The sequence below is a fragment of the Haliotis rufescens genome, unplaced genomic scaffold (genome assembly GCF_023055435.1).
Source record: "Haliotis rufescens isolate VD_foot unplaced genomic scaffold, xgHalRufe1.0.p SCAF_17, whole genome shotgun sequence".
Classification (NCBI taxonomy): domain Eukaryota; kingdom Metazoa; phylum Mollusca; class Gastropoda; order Lepetellida; family Haliotidae; genus Haliotis; species Haliotis rufescens.
In genome coordinates this window covers 8,731,427-8,757,073 of record NW_025963857.1, presented here as the reverse complement: position 1 = coordinate 8,757,073, position 25,647 = coordinate 8,731,427, and the positions used below count along the sequence as shown (strand labels likewise).

Below are 25,647 nucleotides of genomic sequence, written 5' to 3'. Positions count from 1 at the left end.
AACCATATTGAGCTCTGAGAAACTGACATGGAATATTAAATGATGTTGATATGTGTCACTGCTGTGTGAATAACTGTCAAGAGGTGGAACCTCCATTGATGGGAGACAGTTAAAGTCAACTTTAAATGATTGAGCTCTATCATGTGGAAAATGAGACATCTGTCATCACAGTAAGACATCCAGCACAGCTGGCAGGCAGTCATCGTGACCCACCTGGGAAGCAGGCCACAGATAAATCTCAAATACCTGGTCTAATTGTCACTTGTAACCACAACCTCAGCTGCATGAGATTTGATTTACCTGGCTGATTGTGGGGCTGTGAGAAATTATGTCACGAGTAATAGGAGATATGCTAATGGATGATCCTGATGACGTGTGTGTGATGGGAACTTGATACCCAGGTGTGACAAGTGGAAATATATCTTGTGTATATTTATATTGCTAAGAGGATTTATCAGTTTATGAGAGGTGGAATTCATTTGGCATTTATCAGGATTAAAATAGTTTCTTCTTCACTATACCATGCATACACATGTATGTTTTGTAAACATGACAAATGATATTCAGAGATTAGGTGTTCCTACAAAGAAACAAAGTATGCTTGTATTTGAAGCCTTATGCAATATGCATCGGTGTATGTATCTGTGACAAGAAAGTGCTGACTTTATCCGAACTGCTTTGAATGCATGGAAACATACATGTACTGACTATGACCAGTGTTCCTACTGGCTTTGGAAACTTCTCTTAAAATTACCAGTCCTATCCAATTTTTGTCAGTCCCAACTTTGAAAATACACTTCATTGATCATCACCATGATCACCAATGTTTTGTTCAACAACAAAGATTTATAAGGTATTTTATTTGCCGGTCCACAGGGACTGACAGTCACATGACTACCGGTCCAACCCTAATTTTACCAGTAAAAAAACTGGTAATTACCGGTAAACGCGAACACTGTTATAACATATATAAGGCTAAGTCGTGGGAATTTAGCCATCTACAATGACCAATCAGTGAAGTAGACAACACTTAACAGCCAGATTGATTCTTGTCATGTATAAACAATCTAATGGCCAACATGGGCAAAGATTGCTCTCCGCGTATCGGAAAATCAAAACATAGTTTGGGTGTCAAGTATTTAAAGATGCAATTGCGTTTTTTACCAAAACAAAGACGGCAAAAGCTGACTTTCCCATTCCTAAACTTGGAGATCAGTCAAATTTCATGTGAAAGAGCAAGCGGATGACACAAGTGACATTCTGAAAAAGTCCTTTTGTCATCTGGAAGGAGCACTGGCTGCCTTGACATTGCTAGAATATTGCCGACTACGGCAATTAACAACATTCACTCACTGACCATATGGTATAAACAGGGACAAGTTGTTCCGTCACACTCAGAGGAAGTCCGCTTGGTGAAGATCCGGGGTAGAATAGGTCTTCAGCAACCCATGCTTGCCATAAAAAGGCGACTATGCTTGTCTAAGAGGCGACTAACGGGATCAGGTGGTCAGGCTCGCTGACTTGGTTGATGCATTGTCATCGTATCCCAATTGGGTGGATTGATGCTCATGATGTCAATCACTGGATTGTCTGGCCCAGACTCGATTATTAACAGACCGCCGTCATATAGCTATTATATTGCTGAGGAACAACAATATTATCTTATAACAGAGGAAGTCCACCTCATACAAAGGAACACAAATTGAAGAGAACTGTCTGACTTATTCAGCTTAGCTGATACAATAATCTTCAGGTAGAGCTTGTGCATACTTGGTGCTTCAGGCCCCATTGATATTCATGAGGAAGGGACCCTCTGTTTGGTATTGGTGTGGAATTACCATAACCCAGCTACCGTATTCGACGTAATAAGTGCCCCGCTCTAATAAGCGCCCGAGGCGACATTTGCTAAGATATTGGCCAGTGAACAATCCCAATTAGCACCCCTTCCCATTGATCAATGTACACAAGACTTATTTATTCGCGTATAATACGCACTCGTGTGTTATATGCACCCTTAATTTTGGGCATTTAATTCTGGAAAAATATATCTGTCGTACATAAACATTTCAGGCTGTCAGCATAAATTACGAAATTTATCTTTCAACTGTTTTTTTTCACCAAAATAACATTCTAATAAGAGCCCCCTATTTCTAATTTTGAGAGTGCCCTGGGCACTTATTACGTTGAATACGGTATATAAATATTTCAGCACATATATACAGCTTAAGCTGGTTCACGGAATACTTAATTATTAAATACTGTGTGGTTTATCATACCCTGCTGATGCCTGCTGGAGATTAGGATAGATTTAAGTGGGGGGTATGTTCAGGCTCTAGGAATAATTGGGGCTTTTGAGAGGCATTGTGGATTTATCCCCATTGAAGTTGGAGATCATCGCAGACATTGACAGCAGTGGAGACTTGTGTCCACTTGTACTTGAGCTGGGTCGAAACAAGGAGGTAACTGAGACTATTTGAGCAATGTTTAGATGTTCTGTTTGGTGTAATGGAATGTCGTAACTGGACAGGTTTTGGACATGTATAGTTGTGCTCGGAATGCTCAGTGACCCAATTTGACCGGGGGATTAATGTAGCACTTTGAGATATAATGCTTTAGAGTGTGGATTTGGAGTATTTTATATCTGCATATTATTTATTTATTTATTTATTTATTTATTTATTTATTTATTTATTTATTTATTTATTTATTTATTTATTTATTTATTTATTTATTTATTTATTTATTTATTTATTTATTTATTTATTTATTTATTTATTATGGATGATTGGATCATCACAATCCATTGATCTGTTAGCGTCATGTTGCTGTGCTTAGTGTTATTTTCAGTAAAATTAGATCACACTTACCAAAGTGCAATTCAGCTTAATCAATTACTGCTGCCTTGCTGCAATAGTGATCTTCTTGGTGAGCATTGTCATTCAAATACTTTTGCAATATATTGTATAATCTATTTTCTTGAAAATTAGAAACCTGTGAAGAATTAGAATTGGTCTTCAGCAACCCACGCTTGTCATAAGAGGCGACTAACAAAATTTGAGCTGGCCCCACAGGCATGGCCGATTCATGTCATTGTATCCCAATTGCATGGATTGATGCTTATCACTGCACAATCACTGGATTATCTGGTCCATACTCGATTATTTACAGACCACTGAAATATAGCTGGAATACTTCTGAATGTGGCGTTAAACAACAAACAAACTTCATAAAGATTAGAACAGTTGAGAACTGAGAAGGGGCAGAATAATCTGAGTTGGATTGAAAATGCGCTCGATAGCAGAGTTGTTTGGATCTTCTGATCAATCTTCAACTATTTCAGTTAATCAGAACACCACTAATGTACTGTGAGCTCCTGTAGGGGTCATGATATTCATATAGTTCAAGTTATCCCCCTTGTCAAATACTTCAGCCAGTTTATATGCAACTCGTTGTTTATGTGTTACTATTTTTTTATACACATCCAGTGGACATGTAAATCAACTAGACGAAGCCCATATATTTTCTCTAATGAGACGACATATTCTGACTACACCAAAATATTTTATATTATAATTCTGTGTTTGATTGAAATTAATGTTTTCTTTTTGTAAAAACTGTTATTTAACATGTTTAAAGCTGTTACTTTGTTTAAACAACCCAGAATTACCAACGTTACATGTTTTTGTTTTCTTTTATGCCCCTTCCTCTTGGGGTATTGTCAACTGTCAAAGAAAATTATAAAAAAGGAACATGACCTTGACCTTTCTAAAAATAACAGACCCTAATGTTGATACCCTGCAACAAAAGATACATTTTCTTTGAAGCAAACGTGACTACAGTCTGTGATTAACTGTTATTTTATGACACAGATTTACTCATCCAGTTGGGGAGTCTAGTGAAAGAAAGACTTGGGTAGTCAGATGACAGGCGTTTCACATCCTCCTTTGAATAGTTTGAGTTTCAGTGATTGTGTTTTTTATATATCCATGTTGGAATTTACTAAAGCATATTTTGTTCTCACAATTATGAAGCATGCACTTCCTGTCGTGGTGTAAATTTATTGTTTGACCTTTTTAAGTTTGTTTGTGTTTGTTTTGGATGTTTGCACATGGCTGAGCTAATCTTAGCAGGTCTGTTTAAGGCTTAGGCTTGGCAGGCCCACTGTCATGCTGTCACTGAACATTTTCATGTGGACCTTCGGTATGCTAGTCAGGTATAACTTGAGTTGCCACTTGATGGTCACTGAGGCCCAGCCTTCCTTGTTCTTGTTTATGTCTGCTAGCCCTAGACTCTCTCTCACTCACTCACTCACTCAAACATTGCTTGTAATGTTTGAAGTTGGGGATGTGTTTAGGTCCGATGTTTAGTTGACAGTAGAAATCTGTATGTGATATAGAAAAGTGTGGGTCAAGGCCCAGCTGAAAGTGGCCAGATAGTACAGATTGGAGTTGGGATGTTTTCACACAAATGACGAGAAGCAGTCCACAGTTTAGGTCCCTGTCAGGAGATACAACCTAGTGTTTTAGTTTACAATGTTTACAGCTCAGAGATTTTCTTGAGAATTGACAATCCTCTTTGAAAATGGATGAGAATGTCTTTATTTCTGTCACCAATTTCAGTGTTTCTTTTTCATTCAGCGTCAGAAAACGTCACATGTGTTTGTCATGAATTATTCAGGATGATGGTTTTAGTTGCTTGTGTATGTAAGGGACAGCTTGTATAGATCCACTCCATCATGTCCATTGGCGTCAGTCTCACGTCAACCGTATCGTGTATCACACACATTATCAATGCCCATTAATGCATCACGCAAGCTATTTACTTTACCATTGCAACTAGATTTCCACTGTGGAAAAACACAAACAACGATGTTCTCTTGCCTTGTTTCCACAATTCAAACTAGGTCAAACTGACATTTCATCCATGTTGACATCTGATGATGAGAAAATATTTTCCTCATCAATGGAACTATTTTGAGCCTTGAATGTTTTGTTAGGAAATTCACTTGTTATTCTGTCGATGGCTGGTAGTTGATGTGGTGGATGTAGATATGCTTCAGATGTGGGCGTGTCAGTATACACAATGATTATATGATCTGCATTATTGCTGTATGTGGGAGAGAAGATATGCCATGAGCTGGGCTGTGCACCGCTGTGCACATGATGTTATGTTTGTCTTTTCTCTCAGATTTGTTATATAAACAAGATGCAAAACAGGATCTTATCATTTAACAGGGAAAAGGGAATGTGTAATGAGATTCATGTTTTCAGTGTAGAGCTCGGTTTCCTGTAGCTTTTACTTAGCTATTAAATTTTTGAAACTATTCAGCAATTTGCTTAAAAATTGATTCTGCAGTGATTGTGCCATCGAATCAGTTGTTTCAGTCAGAGGTTGTTATTGTGGTTTGAAACCTCTGAGTGACCAATCAGTATTTGCCACATTCTTGGTTAAGGGTAGTTACTTTTCAGCATTTCTTAAAACCGACTTGCTAGTGATGCTAACTTGTGACATTTATCCCTTTCTTGTTTATCTTGTGTGGGAAGTGACTCACAGTGTACCTTGATCACTGTTGATGCAGTGGAAAAAATGTGTTGTTTCGGGATGCCTCTTTAAATAACAGTCCTGTGAAGATCGGGGTCAGAATAGGTCTTCATCAACCCATGCCTGTCATAAGAGGCAACAAAGGGGATCGGGTGGTCAGACTCGCTGACTTGGTTGATGCATGTCATTGTATCCCGAATGCGTAGATCAATGCTCATGATGTCAATCACTCGATTGGCTTGCCAAGACTAAACTATTTACAGGCCGCTGTCATTGATAGCTGGAATATTCACAGTGGCGTTAAACAACAAACAAGCATAACATTAAACACAGCTATGTGTGTTTGTAAGCATTCTGTGGAAAACCTTCACCATAACATGCTCCTGATAGTTCAAGTGAGAGAGGGGGCGTGGGTGGCCCAGTGGTCTAAGGCGCCACAATTCACTGTGCAGAGTAACATCCCTTGGGCACGCCTGAAACCGAGGATCGAGTTTCCAATCCCTGATTTATGATCCTAGGTTTAAGAGCACTATACCCGTTCTTGTGGGTTTCACCACCACTTCAGGCTTGTGAGTGAATGTTTTTATGCTGCAAGTCAAGAATATTCCACCACATGGCAGCTAGTAAATAATAGGACCAGATATTCCAGTAGTTGAGCATTTACCAGGGATTAATGCTGCGCTAAGATTGTCGTAAGTTCATGTTAATGTATTGGAGTTACGACTATCGTAGCGCTAAGATTGTTGTATGTTCTTGTTTAATGTATGGGAGTTACGACTATCGTAGCGCTAAGACTGTTGTATGTTCATGTTAATGTATTGGAGTTACGACTATCGTAGCGCTAAGACTGTTGTATGTTCATGTTAATGTATGGGAGTTACGACTATCGTAGCGCTAAGACTGTCGTAAGTTCATGTTAATGTATGGGAGTTACGACAATCATAGCGCTAAGACTGTTGTATGTTCATGTTAATGTGTGGGAGTTATGACTATCGTAGCGCTAAGATTGTTGAATGTTCATGTTAATGTATGGGAGTTACGACTATCATAGCGCTAAGACTGTTGTATGTTCATGTTAATGTATGGGAGTAACGACAATCGTAGCGCTAAGACTGTTGTATGTTCATGTTAATGTATGGGAGTAACGACTATCGTAGTGCTAAGATTGTTGAATGTTCATGTTAATGTATGGGAGTCACGACAATCATAGCGCTTAGATCATGTAGATCATTTCGTGGAAGTAGGACCAGGTGCCCATGATTGATGTATGTTCTTGATGTAGTCATGAGTCCACAGGAGACATGGTATCTGTAAGTCAGTGTGACCATCAACAGCCAGATTGATAGTCATCATAGGTTCTGCGTTAGCCGACAAACAACGTAGGGTTTTAATGACTTGAATCAAATCTTCTAGGACTGTTTACTGGTTTGAGCCCAGTCCCCATTTAAAACAGTGGAGCATCAATCAAAACCGAAGCCTGGGCAAATGAGTGATGACCGAACGAGGCGACTATATCGTGCCAGTGCTGCAGACAATCTGTAGGAGAGATGAGGTGCTCGTGATGTATTGATCAGCCAATAATGCTATACCTCGGAACAGGTTTGTTTCCCAATCTGTGAAGCCAGACAGATTTCCCTTCTTGTAATTAGGCCTGCAAGATTAGCTGGACGTGTCAGCGTGTGTTCTGTGACCAGGCTTTGAAAGGTGCTCTTGTTATACACGGTTTTCATGTTTAACTTAGGTTTTGTTGGAATATTTCATCAGGAAATGTGTTGTTGTAAACTGTATGTGTAGAAATGATGTTTCTTTTATCATGTGTATGAGATTCACCAAACTATACTGTTTACAAGGTTCTCAACAGTATGGGGTGTCTATTGGTCTGGAAATCACTATTGCGATAACTATTGATATTGCATGCAACTATTGCGATAAATATCGATAGTATTCAGTGGTTCATTTAAGATGGATTTTAGAGTTGAATTAAGCCTTGCAACTGAAGTTTCCTTTGAATGTGATAACCATAACAACAAATAAAAAGTAAAGTTTGAGATATGACTGATTTGTTTTTTCTTTGCCCTGATAATTTAAGAAAAAGAAACTCCCACATTAATTACCATGTGTAAATTACTACCACTCATGAACATGATGAATGGTCAAAAGAAACACAAATTTGAAAATTGCATGTATTTTATTAATACAGTAAATACAATCGAAACTATCAATATTCCTAACTGAAATCGATACTATTGATCGGAAACTAATTTAACAATCGATTTTTTTTACTTTAAGTGCTTACCAATAGCAATATATCGATATTTCAATTTATCGTGACACCCCTACAACACTATACAGTTGTTTTGATTATCTGACAATTGTTGGTGTGATGTTGATTAATGTTATTTACATACTCGTATATGCACTGGGTCGGCGTATGGCTCTCGGTAGGAAGTGACAACATCTAGTCGAGTGCTTGCAGTATATACAAAGGTAGATTCATACAAGAAGCACTCTGTGCAAGGTCAACACATAGTGGTAGTGGTTGTCTTGGTGACCCCGAGCACCAAGCCTGACCCTAGCTAGGCTGAGGGTGAGACCTTCTCACTCTGATTATATAGCCAAGGTCACCTGACATGGATTAAGTCATAAATAGAAACAACAGTAATTAATCAGTGACATAGCTGCACAGCTCGTTTAGGATGGCTGACATGCTAATGCCCTAAAAGGCGACTATGCTTGTCGTAAGAGGCGACTGACGGGATCGGGTGGTCAGACTCGCTGAATTGGTTGATACATGTCATCATATCCCAATTGCGTGGATCGATGCTCATGATATCAATCACTGGATTGTCTGGTCCAGACTCGATTATTTACAGACCGCCGCCATATAGCTGGAATATTGATGAGTGCGGCGTTTAACAACAAACAAACAAACAACAAAGGATGGCTGGCAGTCAATGTACAGTACAACGGGGATTAACAACTGGGATTAGCATCTTATGAATAACGGCAGTTAAGTGATTCAAGGCAAATACATGTCATGACTACAGGGTAATTAGCCTTTGGAATTAAATGTTCTTACATTCAATTCTGTCCCAAATCAGTCGCTATGACAACTTTCCATAAAATAAATAGTTTTCAAGACTCCCTACAACATGTCAAAGTATGGAGTTTTGTCAAGGGCAATCAAATGTTCTACAAATGATTAGGATTATTCTTTATATTTAACAGTCACTTAATCAATCACTGAGTGCATGTTGTTTTATGCCAGCCCTGTTCAAGGTATATCATGGCCAGTAAATAATCCAGACTGTGCCTGGCAAACCAGTGGTTGATAGCATGAACAGTTATTTCCACCATATGATTATGATGCCACACAATAAGCCAGGTCACACATTGAGAAAACCCGTCCTCATCTTTGTCACCTCATAACAAGCATGGAGTGCAGGCAGCCTATCACCAATATTCTGCCCCGGAAGCAGGCAAATCACTAATCAAGTGTGGCATTCCAACAGCTCTTGTCAGTATCAATCTTCAAAGTTATTCTTTATCTGATCATCTAGGTCTAGTGACCATCTTTCTAATAAGGAGCCATGCTTTCATGTCTAAAGCTGTTATAATTTCTGTGTTTGATAAAAACTGGTGATGTTCACTGAAGCTGAATGGCAAACAAGGAAGAGCAAAAGGGGACTCTGTTTTTTACCAAGTGTAAACTGTCCTTTTTTATTACCTCTGTGAAGGAAACTGCAGTTCTTTACCTGTATGAAGGAAACTGCAGTTCTTTACCTGTATGAAGGAAACTGCAGTTCTTTACCTGTATGAAGGAAACTGCCGTTCTTTACCTGTATGAAGGAAACTGCTGTTCTTTACCTGTATGAAGGAAACTGCAGTTCTTTACCTGTACAAAGGAAACTGCAGTTCTTTACCTGTACAAAGGAATCTGCTGTTCTTTACCTGTATGAAGGAAACTGCAGTTCTTTATCTGTATAAAGGAAACTGCAATTCTTTACCTGTATAAAGGAAACTGCAGTTCTTTATCTGTATGTAGGAAACTGCAGTTCTTTACCTGTATAAAGGAATCTGCTGTTCTTTACCTGTATGAAGGAAACTGCAGTTCTTTACCTGTATGAAGGAAACTGCAGTTCTTTACCTGTACGAAGGAATCTGCAGTTCTTTACCTGTATGAAGGAATCTACAGTTCTTTACCTGTACGAAGGAATCTGCAGTTCTTTACCTGTATAAAGGAATCTGCAGTTTTTTACCTGTATAAAGGAATCTGCAGTTCTTTACAAGTATAAAGGAAACTGCAGTTCTTTACCTGTATGAAGGAAACTGCAGTTCTTTACCTGTATGAAGGAAACTGCAGTTCTTTACCTGTATGAAGGAAACTGCAGTTCTTTACCTGTATGAAGGAAACTGCAGTTCTTTACCTGTACAAAGGAAACTGCCGTTCTTTATCTGTATGAAGGAAACTGCCGTTCTTTACCTGTATGAAGGAAACTGCAGTTCTTTACCTGTATGAAGGAAACTGCAGTTCTTTACCTGTATGAAGGAGACTGCAGTTCTTTACCTGTACGAAGGAAACTGCAGTTCTTTACCTGTACAAAGGAAACTGCCGTTCTTTATCTGTATAAAGGAATTGAGGAAAGGCATGAAATTGCTGACTAAGCAAGGAACAAACATAATTATAATATATTGTGAAACTTTTTTTACATGTATAAGTTCAGACCATCAAACACAAGCTGATTTAACTCTGAGATGACTGGATGTTGCCAGGCTGTCTTTGTAATTACATGTATGTTTGGCACATAGAAAAACAAGTTAATTTGACACAGTAAAACAGTTCACTGTTTTTAGGTAAAGAAAAGTGAAGTAAGACATAGTGTCTCTCTGACAGGAAGGAACTCCTTTGATACAGACCAGAAACATCCTTTAACTCTTCTGGAGCAGATTTTTAATAAATCATTATTTCATGGAGCTACGGAGTTGACAGGTGTGATGCTGGTATAATCACCAGACTCCTCCGTGGAAGACCTGCGTGTAGTCTGTCGCCAGCAGGAGGATGCACAGTGTTATGTGTGCATTTGTCTCGTGACAGAAGTATCTGCTGGATGAGAGGCGAGAGGGTGACTGGACAGAATTACTGATGATCACAGGGTTAGACACAGCCCTAGTGTCAGAGTCTCGAGACTTGTGAAGGCCTGGAAGACTTGTTTTCTTTCAAAAGTATGTAATGTTCCATCAAGCTTATTAGTGTGAGCTGTGGACTTGTTGGACTCATTCAACTCCAGGGACTACTTGCCTTTACTGTTAGATTGATGGCGATGTGAGTGTGAGTTGGAAGTTGAAGTCACATGTGCATGGTGTATGGCCAGCAGGTATGAAATGTGTTGTTTGTCTGCTACAGGTGTAGTTGACACCAGGATGTAAAATATTATCGATAACACAATTTCCATATCGATAGTCGTTAATATTTCTTCCGATCGACGATAATTCTGATTATCTGGTTGACTTGGTTTATGGTCATTGCTCATTATATTAATCACTTGATTTTCTGGTCCAGGCGTGATTTATTTTTTGGCCATCATGTCGTAGCTTGAATATTGCCAACTGCAGCAATAAGCAAACTTCACTCACTCACTATCATATTTGTAATAATGGTGTTGAATATCTGATGTTAAGTGCCAATAAGGGTGCAGCCTTTGAAGCTGCTTTTATGGAATCCTGCTGAAAGCATTCTCCCCCTCTATTCACAGTGTACAGGGTGAAGATGTACAGGAGGTCCCATGAGGGTGTGCAGGTGTCTGTACAGACAAGACAGGCAAGGTGTTCTGTCCGAGACAGTGTACTAACCAGGCGGTGTTGTTTTCCAGACTTGACCTATGACATGATGGAGGATGAGCTGACCTGCCCGGTGTGTCTGGAGCTGTTTGCTGACCCCCTCATGCTGCCCTGCTCCCACAGCATCTGTAAGAAGTGTCTCCAGGACATCCTCGACAACAGACTCAAGCTGGGCAAGGAGGGTGAGACATTCAGCTTACATGCTTCAGGATATCGGTTAATAGAGGATGTACAGACTTATTTCTATATAAAATCTATATGCTTCAGGAAGGTGCATGTTTTGCCAAAGGAAAGAGGCATGTGTGGCCAACTTTAAGGTGCATGTGTGGCCAATTGAAGTAATAGCAAGATTATGCAAGCTCAATGGTTTTTTTAACTCAGACACTGAAGACAAAGGTGGACACAATTTTATGGATAACAACTTCTTAATACTGTAAAAAGCGACGTTTCGGTATAGATCCTTATACCATTGTCACGGTATAAGGATTTATACTGAAACGTTGCTTTTTATAGTGTTAAGAAGATGTTATCCATAAAATTGTGTCCACCTTTGTCATCCGTCAACTTCTAAGTAATGCCTATCAAACAGTGAGTGAGTTGGGTTTAACGCTGCTTTTAACAGTATTCCAGTTATATCACGGCGTGTCAGCTTAATGTGGGAGGAAAGCCCGAAGTGATGCAGGTCTAAGACGTTTACCACTTCAGTGAAACCCACGAGCACGGGTATGGTGCTGTCAAACCTAGAAACATAATCGGGGCGAACCGGGATTCAAACCCACAATCATAGGTTTCTGGCATGCCCAAGGGACGCAACTCTGCCTTAGACAACTGGGCCACCCGTGCCCCCGCCTTTAAACAATTTCAGAGACTGAAGGACAAACCTTCATAATGACAAGTTACATAGATTTCTTTTTCAGGAATGTTAGTGCGCAAATATTTTGTAACTTTGGTCCTCATGATCTCAGTTGAATATTTTTCTTATCCTGCTGCAGATGTCGAGTGTCCGTCTTGTCGCAAATCAATGGCTGTGGCCAACGAGAAGTTAGTGAGTCTGCCAAAGAACCTGGCTCTCGAGAACATTGTATTCCGGTTCCAGGAAATACAGAGCTCGAACCTCACGAAGAGCAAGAGCCTCGACCTTGGAACAAGCTTTCAACTCAACACCTCCTCTGATGACTGTGATGTTCCGGTGTTCCCAGAGTACATGAGCAAGGATTGCGGACTTTGTGATTCCAAATCCCCGGCCAAAGCCACCTGGTTCTGTCAACAGTGTTCTGTGTTGTATTGTCAAAAGTGTCTCCAGACGTATCACCCAAAAAGAGGACCTTTGACACACCATCGGGTGCGGAAACCTTCCAAGGTGGAGGTTGAGGAGAAACCGGTGTTCTGTCGCGACCATGACTCGGAGACGACCAGTATATTCTGTGATACGTGTAAGGTGCTGGTGTGCCACCTGTGTGTGTGTGAGGGAGTAGGCAAACATTCAGGTCACAAGATCCTGGCGCTCGATGCCGCCTGGAAGCATCTCAGGGTGAGTTGCCACTTTTCTATTTTATAGAGAAAAACGCATTAATCCCTCAATACGGTGTTCACCAAAAGGTTAACCAGTTTCCTAAGTTTCTTATTGCACAAGCAAAAAGATAGATTCATCTGGGAAAACTGATTAGTCATAAACCGTTTCAAAATTCATTATGGAAGTATTCCCAAAGACATAAACAAAAGTATATGCACATCACTACATTTGGGATTAGAAGGCAAATTTCAAGATTGTTGTTATTGCCGCACCCACACTGATGGCAGCGATGTTACTGAGAGTGTAACGAAGGCGTCACGCTCTGGGAAGGAGCTTGGGAGTGAGTGAGTGTGTTACGACAAGGAGAAAAATGGCAGACTTTGACATTCTCGACATCATTTGACATGAGAGCTGAGTATTGCCTTGTACCTTGAGATACAATACGTATCTTGATACAGACTGACCATACCACTCATATCACGATACACCACCAAATAGGAAAAAAATATGAAATCACTTAAATATGACTCTAAAACCTCTGGATTCAACATTTACTTATTATCTCAAAAAACTAAAATGTGTTAACAAAACAATTAGAATAAAACAGTTTTAAATGAAGGGATGGTTATTAAATGTTAAAGTTTCATAGCCGGCACGTCCTCACTACGGCCTCGTGTTCCACCATGCTTACAAGTTGTGCTACATTACTTCTGCCATTACGAGAGATAAATCTATCAGTTTCTGTTCTATTTCTGCATATCACTCTCACACAAACTGATGAATCAAGTATCAGATGTACCTTAGTATCAATGATATCGTAGGTCGCAGCGAATCTGGCATCATACTTGATTCATTTCTGTTACATTAGTTAATATAATTATCAATCCTTTAAGTTGGTTTAATACCATCGCAATACAGTTGCAATAGGGAATAGTTGCCTCTAGTCCTAACTGAATTGTTCCATGAAAATGAAACCTGTTTGTTTTTTCGGAGCATCTAACCTGATGTCATGAGTGCCAGATTGATTTGAATACTCATGTGTTCAGTAACAATTACCTGTGAAAGAAATGGGCAGGAATGCCATCTTACAAAAGCAGGAAGGTCTAAAACCTAAATCATGTACATTGTGTTTATTTAAACACTTGAACATTACGTAAAACATCATTCAGCCAATCAGTATCTGAACATGGGAAAATGAAGACATTGTGCAGGTGATTAGAATATTAGCAGTACTTGCAAAGTTTGTACCTTAGGCCACCGCTTACTGCAACACATCTCCTGTACAAGGAGTGAACCAAGCCCTTGATGTACACCATGGTGATACGCGACAGCACCATAGAATGGCACCACAGGGGTGCATTTGTTTGAGGCATCTTTGGAGCTCATCCCAATTGTTGTTTTTTTCAGGAATCTGTTGTACATTCCAAAGAGAGACTGGAGTCCATGATGACCAACTTGACAGAGCAGAATACTCGACTGGACGAAGTCACAGATGAAATAGAGGTATGGTCAATTCTTGCATGAGACCAATGGTATCAGGACATTTTCAAGGATTTTAAAACTTGAATAAGTACCATATATATTTTTAAGGACTAATTTTCAACTGAGATTTCTGCTCTTATCTAAATTGATGTCAGGATGAATCACAAGTTTCAGATTGAGGGAAAAGTAGTGAATGGTCCCAATTTGATCTTTTCACAATTAGGTTAAAGGCTGTGACAAAACAGAAATACTGTTTTCCCAACTCACTCAGAAATGAAACATTGCTGAGAATGTGCGAATTATTTCTGCCTCTTTCTCCCCAACATAGCTCCTCCATAAACTCGCGAGAGAGAAGATCGAGAGGCAGCATCGCCGTCTGCTGCAAGAAGTCACGCAGGCCCTGGACCTCCAGAAGGAGGTTGTCCTGGCCAGCATCGGGAGGCAGCAGTCGCAGGCCTCACTGCAGTACCACTCCCAGTGCGACGCCAACAAGGCGCTAGTCAAGTCCATGGAGAGCCTGGCAGAAGCCTGCAAGAAACTCCTTGATGAGGAACATACCAAGGAGCTCCTCCAGAAGGCCAAGGATGTCAGTCCTATCGTCACCAAGGTGGACCAGTTGTCCAAAGAGTGAGTTGCTATGTTTGGGCATTGGGGATTCTTGCTCAGGAAATATTGTTTTTCTGATGCTTATTTCGTGAAAACAATAAGACATACATATTAATCTCTATGTACCATCCCTCTGTTTATGCTTTTCTTATGTCATGTACATTAGGCAATCACGACCAATACCTAGGTGTGGATCCAAGCATTATGTGGCTTCTGAAGTAAAGGTTCAATCAGTTTTGAAAGAGCTGCAATGTTCATTCTTTGTCAGCACGTTTCATTTTCTTGTTTCAGTACGCAGAGTCGTGATGCGTCCTTCAAGAGTCTGATTACCCATCAGTCTGCCCAGCAGGACATCCGCACCTCAGTGCTCAGGTTCCGATCGCTGGCCTTCGACAGCCTCAAGTGTTTTACAGGTACACTAACTCTATGGCACTTTAGGGTGTGTGTGGTGGGCGGTGGAGCGGTGGGTGGGTCGATGGGTAAAACGCAATATTTCGCTGTTCAGAGTTGCCTCCCTCAAACACACCAGTAACCTATCATAGTATGTTTCGAGGTTTTTCATCACCAAACGTGTGCCCGTGGGTTTGATAGAGTGGTGACCGTCTGAGACCTGCGTGACTTTTCCTCCCACATCAAGCTGACACACCATGATATAACTGGAGTACTGTTCAAAATTTTCAGGGTAACAACATACACTGGACTGCAGTCAGTAGAGGAGTAACATGTCATTGTATTTGACCTGATTCTGTTTGGCAAGGTGGCTAGACAATCTTTACTTGAAATATACTAGACATTTGTCTAGGTGTTCTGAGAAGCTGGTATTAGGCCGGTTATTACAGCAACTTTACAATTGTCTGATCTTGCTATTTTCGGGTAATTATAACTGTACCTTAAGCTTTTTTTTAATTTCCCTTTTCAAGGGTGACTGATTAAAATACAAATGAAAAGAAACAGGTTTCAGTATTTAGTTTCAGATTATTGCCTGCAAAATTACCTCCAAATTTAAGATGGTTGGTTGGTAGCTTTGTTGTTTAACGCTGCACTCAGCAATATTCCAGCTATGTGGCGGCAGTCTGTAAATAATCGAGTCTGGACCAGACAATCCAGTGACTGACACCATGAGCATCGATCCACGCAATTTGGATACAATAACATGCATCAACCAAGTCAGCGAGCCTGACCACCCGATCCCGTTAGTCGCCTCTTACGACAAGCATAGTCGCCTTTAAGGCAAGCATGGGTTGCTGAAGACCTATTCCACCCTGGGTCTTCATGGGTCCCAAATTTAAGAAGATAACATAATGTAAAAATCCAAATTTGGACACGAGGGTGTTTGTTTTTTGTTGTTGTTTTTTTGGGGTTTTTTTTGTTTTTTTGGGGTTTTTTTTTTTTTTTTTTCCAAATTTGAATGTCATGGGCTCTTAATTAGCTTAGGGGGCACAGGTGGCCCAGTCGTCTAAGGCGCCGCGATTCGCTGTGCAGAGTTGCGTCCCTTGGACACGCCAGAAACCTATGATTGTGGGTTCGAATCCCGGTTCGCCCCGATTATGTTTCTAGGTTTGTCAGCACCATACCCGTGCTCGTGGGTTTCACCGAAGTGGTAAACGTCTGTGACCTGCATCACTTGGGGCTTTCCTCCCACATTAAGCTGACACGCCGTGATATAACTGCAATACTGTTAAAAGCGGCGTTAAACCCAACTCACTCACTCACTTAATTAGCTTAATATCGAAGAAGAAACCCTGAGCAACATCTTCCTGCTGCTGCATAATAAAGGCCAGAGGAGAGACTTCAGTATGGCCTGATGAAGACAAAATTCTGAACTGGTTGTCATGGCGATTATATTTGTGTATTTCAGGTGACGACAGCGAGAAGTGTGTGAGCCTTGTGCCAACAATCCGGTCAGTTGCCTCCCCTGGCAAGAGTGACGCCCCTCGAGTACAAAACAAAAGCCTAATAACATGGGGCTTCAACTCCACCACCTTCACAGCCGAAAAACTGGAAGAAAATTCACTGTGGACAATTACAATTGAGAAAAACACAAACCAGATACGAGATATAAAGACGGGCTATTTATTCGGAGTAGGAATATCTTCAGAAGTGCTAAACTACAAGGATCAAGTAGGCATGAGTAAAAGGTCTTATGCAGTTGTTTGTTCAAATGGGAATTTACATTTTTCTCACAATGGGAAAATGGAAACGTTGATGCCGTTGGACACTCTCCCTATGTCTGTTACAGTCTCCGCTATCACTGATCAAAGTGCACGCTTGATTTTCACGTATACCCTGACCAGTGCGGTGTGGGGAGACACTCTAGTCGGAAAGAGGATAATAGAGGACGAGGCTTTCAAAGACTGTTACCATCCTGTGTTTACAGTGAGTCATAGGGTGAAGATGCAGTTCCCTACACATGTGTAGTGATCTCTGATTGGATGGTAGCAAGAGTGGCGATTGGTCGAAGATTGATCTGAAGCATCCAACTAACAAACAATCAAACACAAGTTTATGTCATGGAATAGTAGTGCTTTTGCAACAGACCGCCAATGTCAAAACTTGCATTTGTTTTACTGTGCAAGTGTAAAATCCAAAGGGGCCACATTGAATGAAATGTTTATAGGGACTGAGTTGGATGGAGAGAATCGGGTAGTACCAACATACAGATTCACAGGGATGTTCACTACAGATTACATTTCATCTTCACAGGTCAATGGCGTTAACCGACTATGAAAGACCAGTTTCCACCCTTGCCAAACGAGGCCTGAATTTCCAGGCTTGATAGTAGCGCCACCAGTGGCTGTTAAGAGTTATGTCCCTTCTACGTCCCTCCTATGGACCAATCAGATTCCATCTCTCTTTCGCTTGCATTTGCTTTAAACAAAATGGTGCCCAGTCAAAACGATCTGATCATGATCAAGATCTATATTGTCATAAAAGGGGTCTTACCCTGCGAAGTGCATCAAATCACTTAAGCACCTTGATCAAAGATATGAAAAGATTTGGAAAATATCTGTCGACGCCCAGTTGACGGTAGACATGGTTTTTAACCCTTAAGTCGATCGAAATCTGCATGTTAAAGTCCATGTTGTTTATGAACCAGATGTCTAGTTCGTTACACGATTTTGATTAGACTATGCATAGACTCATTTGTCCAGCCAAAATGTAACTCCATAATTCCAGCATAGTTCGGCAAACATGGGAACTGGATTTTTATGGTCAGTTAACTCCCTTGCCTCAGGAAGATGATTACACACGGATGTTTTAAAGGTATGGACATTATGTTGTTAAAGTTTCAAGGATGTCCGGTTGATGACGTAACCATGGTAACAGGTGACAAGGACATCCTGGATGACAGTAACCCTCTGCACGACAGTTACACATCTCCAGGAGATGCACACCCATACTTGAGGTTTACAGGTGTGTTCTGTAGCGTTACTGAGCATAGGTCAGAATTCCAGATGTTATATTCATTGCAATACTGTCATACTGGTGAATCTTTTATTGTACAGAATCCTAACAGATGGGTTCAGTTCCACACTAGGTGCAATGTGTGAAGCCCATTTCTCGTGGCCTCCTCCATTATATTGCTGGAATATTGCTGAAAGTAGCGTAATACCCTACTCACTCACTCACACTGGATGATATCTCGCTTATAGAATACTGTTATCAACTTTGATTTTTTTAAGACTAGCATGTGTGTCAGCAATCTATTATTTACAGAAAATGAAATGGATGTCATTTTGACTACACTGATTTTTTTTTAAAGATTTCCCACAATGACAATTATCTTTGATGTTATTTTCAGAACTCATGACTATTATATGACACAAATTCACAATCAATTATTTCTCTCTGTTTGCCATGTTGCACCAATGATGACAGATTGAAATTAAAATTAAAAGCAGTTTCATAAAAACACTAGCATGAACAACGTAGTCTGCATCAGATTACACACAAGGTGGTGCCAGGGTTAGCTTAGTAGGCAACACAGAGTTGCTTCCCTTACCTGCCAGCCAGTGACGGTTGTGGCCTCAGTTCTCACATTCCCAGGATCTTTTGACCATCTATACAGATGCATGGTTATCAGTGTATCAGCAATTGTGTTTCACAATGGAAAACTGTTCTACAAAATCATTTCAGCCAAAATGTTTACTCATTAGAACACCCGGAATCCACTTTCCTGGTAGGGAAGTTGCTAAATGTACTGTGTATAGCTATGTCATGCTTTGCCTTCATGGTGACACCAGCCAGTGTAGGAAGTTAAGGCTGGTCCTAGACGTCTTCTACGGTATTTGAATCTACGGACCCTCTAGTTCTGTAACTTTTAACATTAAGGTTATAACAAGGACCTCTTGACTACAGTACTTATTTTCGAACTCTGCCAACCTTTTCTGATTATTTGAACCACAGATCTGCCTCTTTATCATGTTTATGGTTTTAAGAAATTCAGATTTTAAAAAACATATTTTTTAATTGAAATTTGATATAAAAAAGTATTAAAAATCTCAGTTTTATAAAACCTTAAGCAGGCAGGTTGTTTTTTATCCAAAAATAAAAATTCAGTAAAAAAAATAAGATTAAAATGTGTTTGAATTTGTTTGACTTTAAAGCAGGCAGACCACAAGACACTCCTCTTGATGCCTCTTGTTAACTGGTGTCAGGCAGTTTCAGCCTTATTTCTTGTTCAAATGATGAAAAGTTAATTAACAGAAACCAGTAAATTTGTTAAGTGATTTTTGGTGCTGTTTTTGATGCTTGTATTACCTTCAGTAGTCCCATGTTAGTCTTCTACCCAAGCAGTATACCAAGGTTGATCAAAGATTACAAGTCTCTTGGGTTCAACAGGGTGCTTCATAATATAATCAGTAGAAATGGTTTTGATGAAATGACTAATTCTCTGTCACTATTCATATAATTATGATGATAATAGGATATTGAATGGTTGTGACAATTTATTTTACATTATTGGTTGTGAAAATATTAAGGCTATGCTGTCAGATTAGTTTTGATATGACCTTGCATTTCTATGGATATTTTCATGACATATCAATTCATTGAAAGAGACCACATGACCTAAGTTGTATGATATATTTCATTGTTTGTGTTGACTGTCTGTTGAAATGAATCTTATGATATATTATTGTGAGTTGCTAAGACAGAAACATCACACTGATGTACTGTGATATTAAACAACATGATATAGAGATGCTTCACACTATCTTAGTACATACACAGACCTATATAACCAAGTCCGTGGTACATATCATTCAACAAAGGGTTGTCAAATGGTCCACAGTCTGGTATTGATTGACATTTAGGCATTAGCATGAGAAGCCCATTATTCATTGTACATTTGTGCAATTGTGGGTCGGCGGGGTAGCCTTGTGGCTAAAGCGTTTGCTCATCATGCCAAAGCCTGTTTGAATCCCCACATGGGTATGATACGTGAAGCCCATTTAAGATGTCCCTCGCCATGATATTGCTGGAATATTGCTAAAGGCGGCGTTAAACCACACTCACGAGTGCTATTGTTTCAAAATAACATTATTTGGCAATTGAGGTTTGCTTTCCTCTGTTCCTCTCAGAATTAGGTAATACCCATCTACGTTTTCTCTGAAAAACGTATTACATGTATCATATCTTGAACACATTGTGACTTTGGTGTAGCATGTCAGGCCTACCGTATTCGCTGTAATAAGAGCCCTGGGTGCTTAAAAGGGGCCAGTTCATAAAAACACAAGTTAATTTATTGTCAGGGATTGAACAGCAGTGAACAACCTTAGTTCAAATGTCAATGACACTAAATCATTTTTGATAATAGTTGCCTGGCAAGAAAATACCACTTCTGTGCTGCTGTTTTTTTATAATATTTGTAATATACACAAGAAATATATAGACAACTTGTACATGTTTGGACTTTGTAGTGGACGCTCATATAGACTAAACTTACATATTGGTTTACAAGCAGGGTGCTTAGTACGGCGAATACGGTATAAATAATACCATTGACATCAAGACTTCGACACTTTGTGCAAATATTACAATCGTTTGACTTCAGAAGTGTTGATACGAATGATATTGCATTTCTTTATTCTGTTGAAAGCCGGGATAGCCTAGTGGTTAAAGCATTCGCTGATCACATCGAAGACCCGGGTTTGATGCCCCACATAGGTACAATGTGTGTAGCCCATTTCTGCTGTCCCCCGCTCTGATATTAATGGAATATTGCTGAAAGCCATGTAAAACCATACTCACTCACTCACTGTTGCAGGCCACAAATAGTGACATGTCTGTTCTTTGTCAGTTGTAAAACAATATCTGTATATCCAACCAACAACGTTGGCTTCTTTTCACATTGAAACATGATTTCTATTATTTATTTATGTATATTTGGATATGTAATATCCTGGCCAATGATTTATAAATGCAATGCAATCATAATAGAGTAATAATGTCAGATTCTAGTCAGAGTTAGGGAGCAGTTTGCAAGTATGATGTACGATAAAAGATGTAATGCCTTAAATTTGGAGATATTCACAAAACGTGCACACACTGTACACCACATGCACATGCACATGCACCACATGCATACACAACGCTCTCCACATCACACACACACACACACACACACACAACCACATTACACTCCACCACACCTACGCATCACATTCCACACCACACCACACACATCACACACCACACCACACCACACCACACCACACCACACCACACCACACCACACCACACCACACCACACATTCAGAGTTAGTAGGATTATATGAGCTGTTATTTCTGCTTGAATTTGAAGTAAGATTTTTATCAGACGTCAAATTTTCAGCTGCTCCCGCATGTATTGGATTATAATAAGCATGTAGTTCCAGAGTCATGTAAAGGGTGCATCTGATGATACATGCTTCCCTGCAGCATCTCATGTGACCTGTGTCCCCCACGCCACAGTGGGCATGTAGCCAGATCTCATCCGGGGCAGCAGGTGCTTCCGCTCGTGTGTCTCAGTCATCATCTGTGCGATGGGGTGGCCTAGTGGTTAAAGTATCCTCGTCATGCCGAAGACCCGGGTTCGATTCCCGACATGGGTTCAATGTGTGAAGCCCATTTCTGGTGTCCCCTGTCGTGATATTGCTGGAATATTGCTAAAAGCGGCGTAAAACCATACCCACTAACTCAGTCATCATCATCAGTCTGTATATGTAACATAATTATTGAGAGAAATGGATGGCCCATTGATCTTAGGCTCTGCAATTAGGTGTGCAGAGTTACATCCCTTACTGATACCAGGATCTGCCTGATAAGGATCCTTTGTCTGCAACATATCCATGTGGTAAGCGTCCATGCCTGGACCTTTTTTACTTTCCTCCCACATTAAGCTGACATTGTCGTTATGGAACTGTTAGCCTCTGAGTTGTATGATAGGGATTACTTGGATGTTGACGGATAACAAAGTAGACACTTTTTATGGATAACAACTTTTTTAATACTGTAAAGGCAACATTTCGGTATAGAACCTTATACCATTGTCAAGCAGTTGTTATCCATAAATTGTTTCTACTCTGTTAACATCTGTTCGTTAAAGACAATTTGATATTGAGTTGTAATAATCAAATCTGTTCAAAGACAAATATTATCAACTTTCTGTCTGAAATCTACTGAGCACACAGATCTTGTATACTTTGCTGCCCAGTTTTCGGTGTATTGTAGAAGTGAAGACAATGGCCTGTCCTAATAGGTTTTATCTAGAATCAGCAAATATCAGCACCTGATGCTGTCTATCTGGTAACCATGGTAACCCCTCCAACATTGTGTAATTTGTGACATTCCTCCTTTTCTGCCCTGTAAATACGTTGTCACTTTCCTGTGTGAAATCCTGCCAAAATGTTGCCATGGTAATCTGATAACTGACCTATGTCTGTACCCAGGTACATTGTCCGTCTGACTTGTTTCTGTGCCAGTGTCCATCTTCTGACTGACTTGTTTCTGGGCCAGTGTCCATCTTCTGACTGACTTGTTTCTGGGCCAGTGTCCATCTTCTGACTGACTTGTTTCTGGGCCAGTGTCCATCTTCTGACTGACTTGTTCCTGGGCCAGTGTACATTGTCTAACTGACCTGTAAATGTACCATGGTACATTGTCTAACTGACCTGTGAATGTACCATGGTACATCGTCTAACTGACCTGTGAATGTACCATGGTACATCTGCTACCTGACTTGTTTCTGTATCAATCAGCTGACCTGTGAATGTACCATGGTACATCGTCTGACTGACCTGTGAATGTACCATGGTACATCTGCTACCTGACCTGTTTCTGTATCAATCAGCTGACCTGTGAATGTACCATGGTACACTGTCTTACTGACCTGTGAATGTACCATGGTACATCTGCTACCTGAACTGTTTCTGTATCAATCAGCTGACCTGTGAATGTACCATGGTACATATGCTACCTGACCTGTGAATGTATCAATCAGCTGACCTGTGAATGTACCATGGTACACTGTCTTACTGACCTGTGAATGTACCATGGTACATCTGCTACCTGAACTGTTTCTGTATCAATCAGCTGACCTGTGAATGTACCATGGTACATCGTCTGACTGACCTGTTCCTGTGTGAATGGCACGATGCTACATATATACCTCATCCTCATCTATCCAATCAAAGGGATTAAGATTTCTGGTCTGGTCAGTTTTCCCAGCAATATTTGACTCTCTGTGTTATGTCTACTATACTAGATGTAATTGGCAAAAAAGAAATCAATTTTCGTTTTGTTGTTGCATTTTGTTCGCTGGCCTTAAGATTTAATAAAAAAAATCATTTGTTATAAAGTATCTTGAATTTCAGACAAGTGCATTTGCAGTGAAAACGTTTTTATGATAAAATGTTATCTGATATTGCAATTAGAAGACATACAACCTTATGGAAGACAAATTATTGTTTAAGCAATGTGTCGATGCAGAGCGTGCAAAACTTTGCTTGGGCTATAAACCAGAAGTCATCCACAAAGTTGTATGTCTTCTTATTGACTCACAAACATCTAGAATGCCAATCAACAGTTGATATTACCAAAGGTGCTAAATGTTGAAACTGTGTTGTAACAGTTTATTACGATCAGTAACAATTTGTTCTGACCACTTTCTGAATCGCGGGAGCAGACTTAACATGAGGTTACGAAAGAATTTCGGAAAATCTTTCTTTTGAATAATTCATAAATTCTTTTGCCTTTCTTGGTATTTTACTGAGTAAATATGAGGTAGCAGCATCAATGTTTTTGCCTGAATTTTCCAAAATAATTGTGGTTTGACATAGTGATCAATTGGTTGACATTAAACTGCTCTCTGGTAGGCGAGATACGATATTGAAATGAGAAATATTGACAATGGCCTTTTCCCTACCTCTTGAAATCCATGTGTGTACTGTAACCTTGTCACAGTTGTACTTACACTCTGTAGTTGGTGGTACGTCTCAGGGACATAGCAACTGTTGTTTACCTGCACTACTGGGATTGCAATACAAGGACTCACCATTTAGCCAGTGTTGCAAAGTAGCCTAGGGCTTTATCACGATGTTTTTAATCAAAGCAGGTCAAGTGTGTTTTGATGAGAATTATTTCTTTGAATATCTTTAACAGCAATTTCCATATTATTCTTTCACCTCTTTCCAACAACACTTAGCAGGTTTAGTAAACACTGTCACACAAACAGGAAAAATGTATGGAGAAATGGAGTCTCGTCATTTCGGTACCTGAGGGGGTCAGGGATAATCTCAGAGATGCACCAGGGAGGAATTAAAATAAACTTTGAGATAAATTTGGGATGATTAATGATAACTTTGAGATAAACTTTGGAGGACTTGTGATAATTTTGAGATAACCTTGGGAAAAATTGAGCATATTACCACCTTTTCTTGTGTGTAAAACACTGGTTTGGTTGTTCATTTCGAGGGGGAAATGTTTCTTTTTATTCAAGTGAGCCCAATAGAACAGTCAAATTGTTATTGTAAATGTTGAGATAAAAGGTACAGGACAATTATTTCCTTCTTCATCGGCATCTTTCTCTTATTAGATGGTTAGAAAATATGATAGACTTGTCTAAGAAGCCTGACACAATATATCAGTAATTCACATGCTTTTCTGCTGATTCAACTGCGACATTAAGATAGGATACACGTTTATAGAGAAATGCATCATTAACACCAACTCACATGTTCGGTGTATCAAGATGTACTCAAGTTCAAGATATTTTTTGTGTAGATATATATATAGAAGTCAGTCTGGCTTGCCGATGCAATACAGTGAGATACATGTAGTCCCAGATAACATGGCTGATCTGTTCCTGGTTGTCTGTGCAAATGTCTTTGTATTTGCTTCACTGTATCATCTGAAACCTTTCATCATCACTGACCACAGATATACACATGGAAATAAGTTAAGCACCACTCTCCATATATTTTGATGTGAGTATAGGCCAGCTTAGAGGCTGATATTCGACCACAAGTCGGCAGCAAATCTCAAAAAACATTCTCGTGGAATTAGGATTTTCCCAATTAATGTTGATCATGTTCATACAGTTGAAAGTGATATTATGGCTTTGTAGAAGTAACTGGGGGCACAGGTGGCCCAGGTGGCCCAGTCATCTAAGGTGCAGCAATTCGCTG

The 25,647-nt window shown here is 39.9% G+C and overlaps 1 protein-coding gene across 3 annotated transcripts in view; it reads left to right on the top strand.

Moving 5' to 3' along the window:
* LOC124132832 (E3 ubiquitin-protein ligase Midline-1-like) overlaps nucleotides 1-17,878 on the top strand; it is a 53,918-nt gene extending 36,040 nt beyond the window's left edge. For all 3 annotated transcript variants that reach the window (XM_046497086.2, XM_046497009.2, XM_046497165.2), the window contains 6 exons: nucleotides 11,412-11,561; nucleotides 12,372-12,910; nucleotides 14,300-14,395; nucleotides 14,703-15,001; nucleotides 15,272-15,393; nucleotides 16,839-17,878. In XM_046497086.2, coding sequence (XP_046353042.1) covers nucleotides 11,412-11,561; nucleotides 12,372-12,910; nucleotides 14,300-14,395; nucleotides 14,703-15,001; nucleotides 15,272-15,393; nucleotides 16,839-17,398 — 1,766 coding nt within the window. In that variant the 3' untranslated portion in view covers nucleotides 17,399-17,878. The remainder of the gene's footprint in view (nucleotides 1-11,411; nucleotides 11,562-12,371; nucleotides 12,911-14,299; nucleotides 14,396-14,702; nucleotides 15,002-15,271; nucleotides 15,394-16,838) is intronic.
* The last annotated feature ends 7,769 nt before the right edge of the window (nucleotides 17,879-25,647 follow it).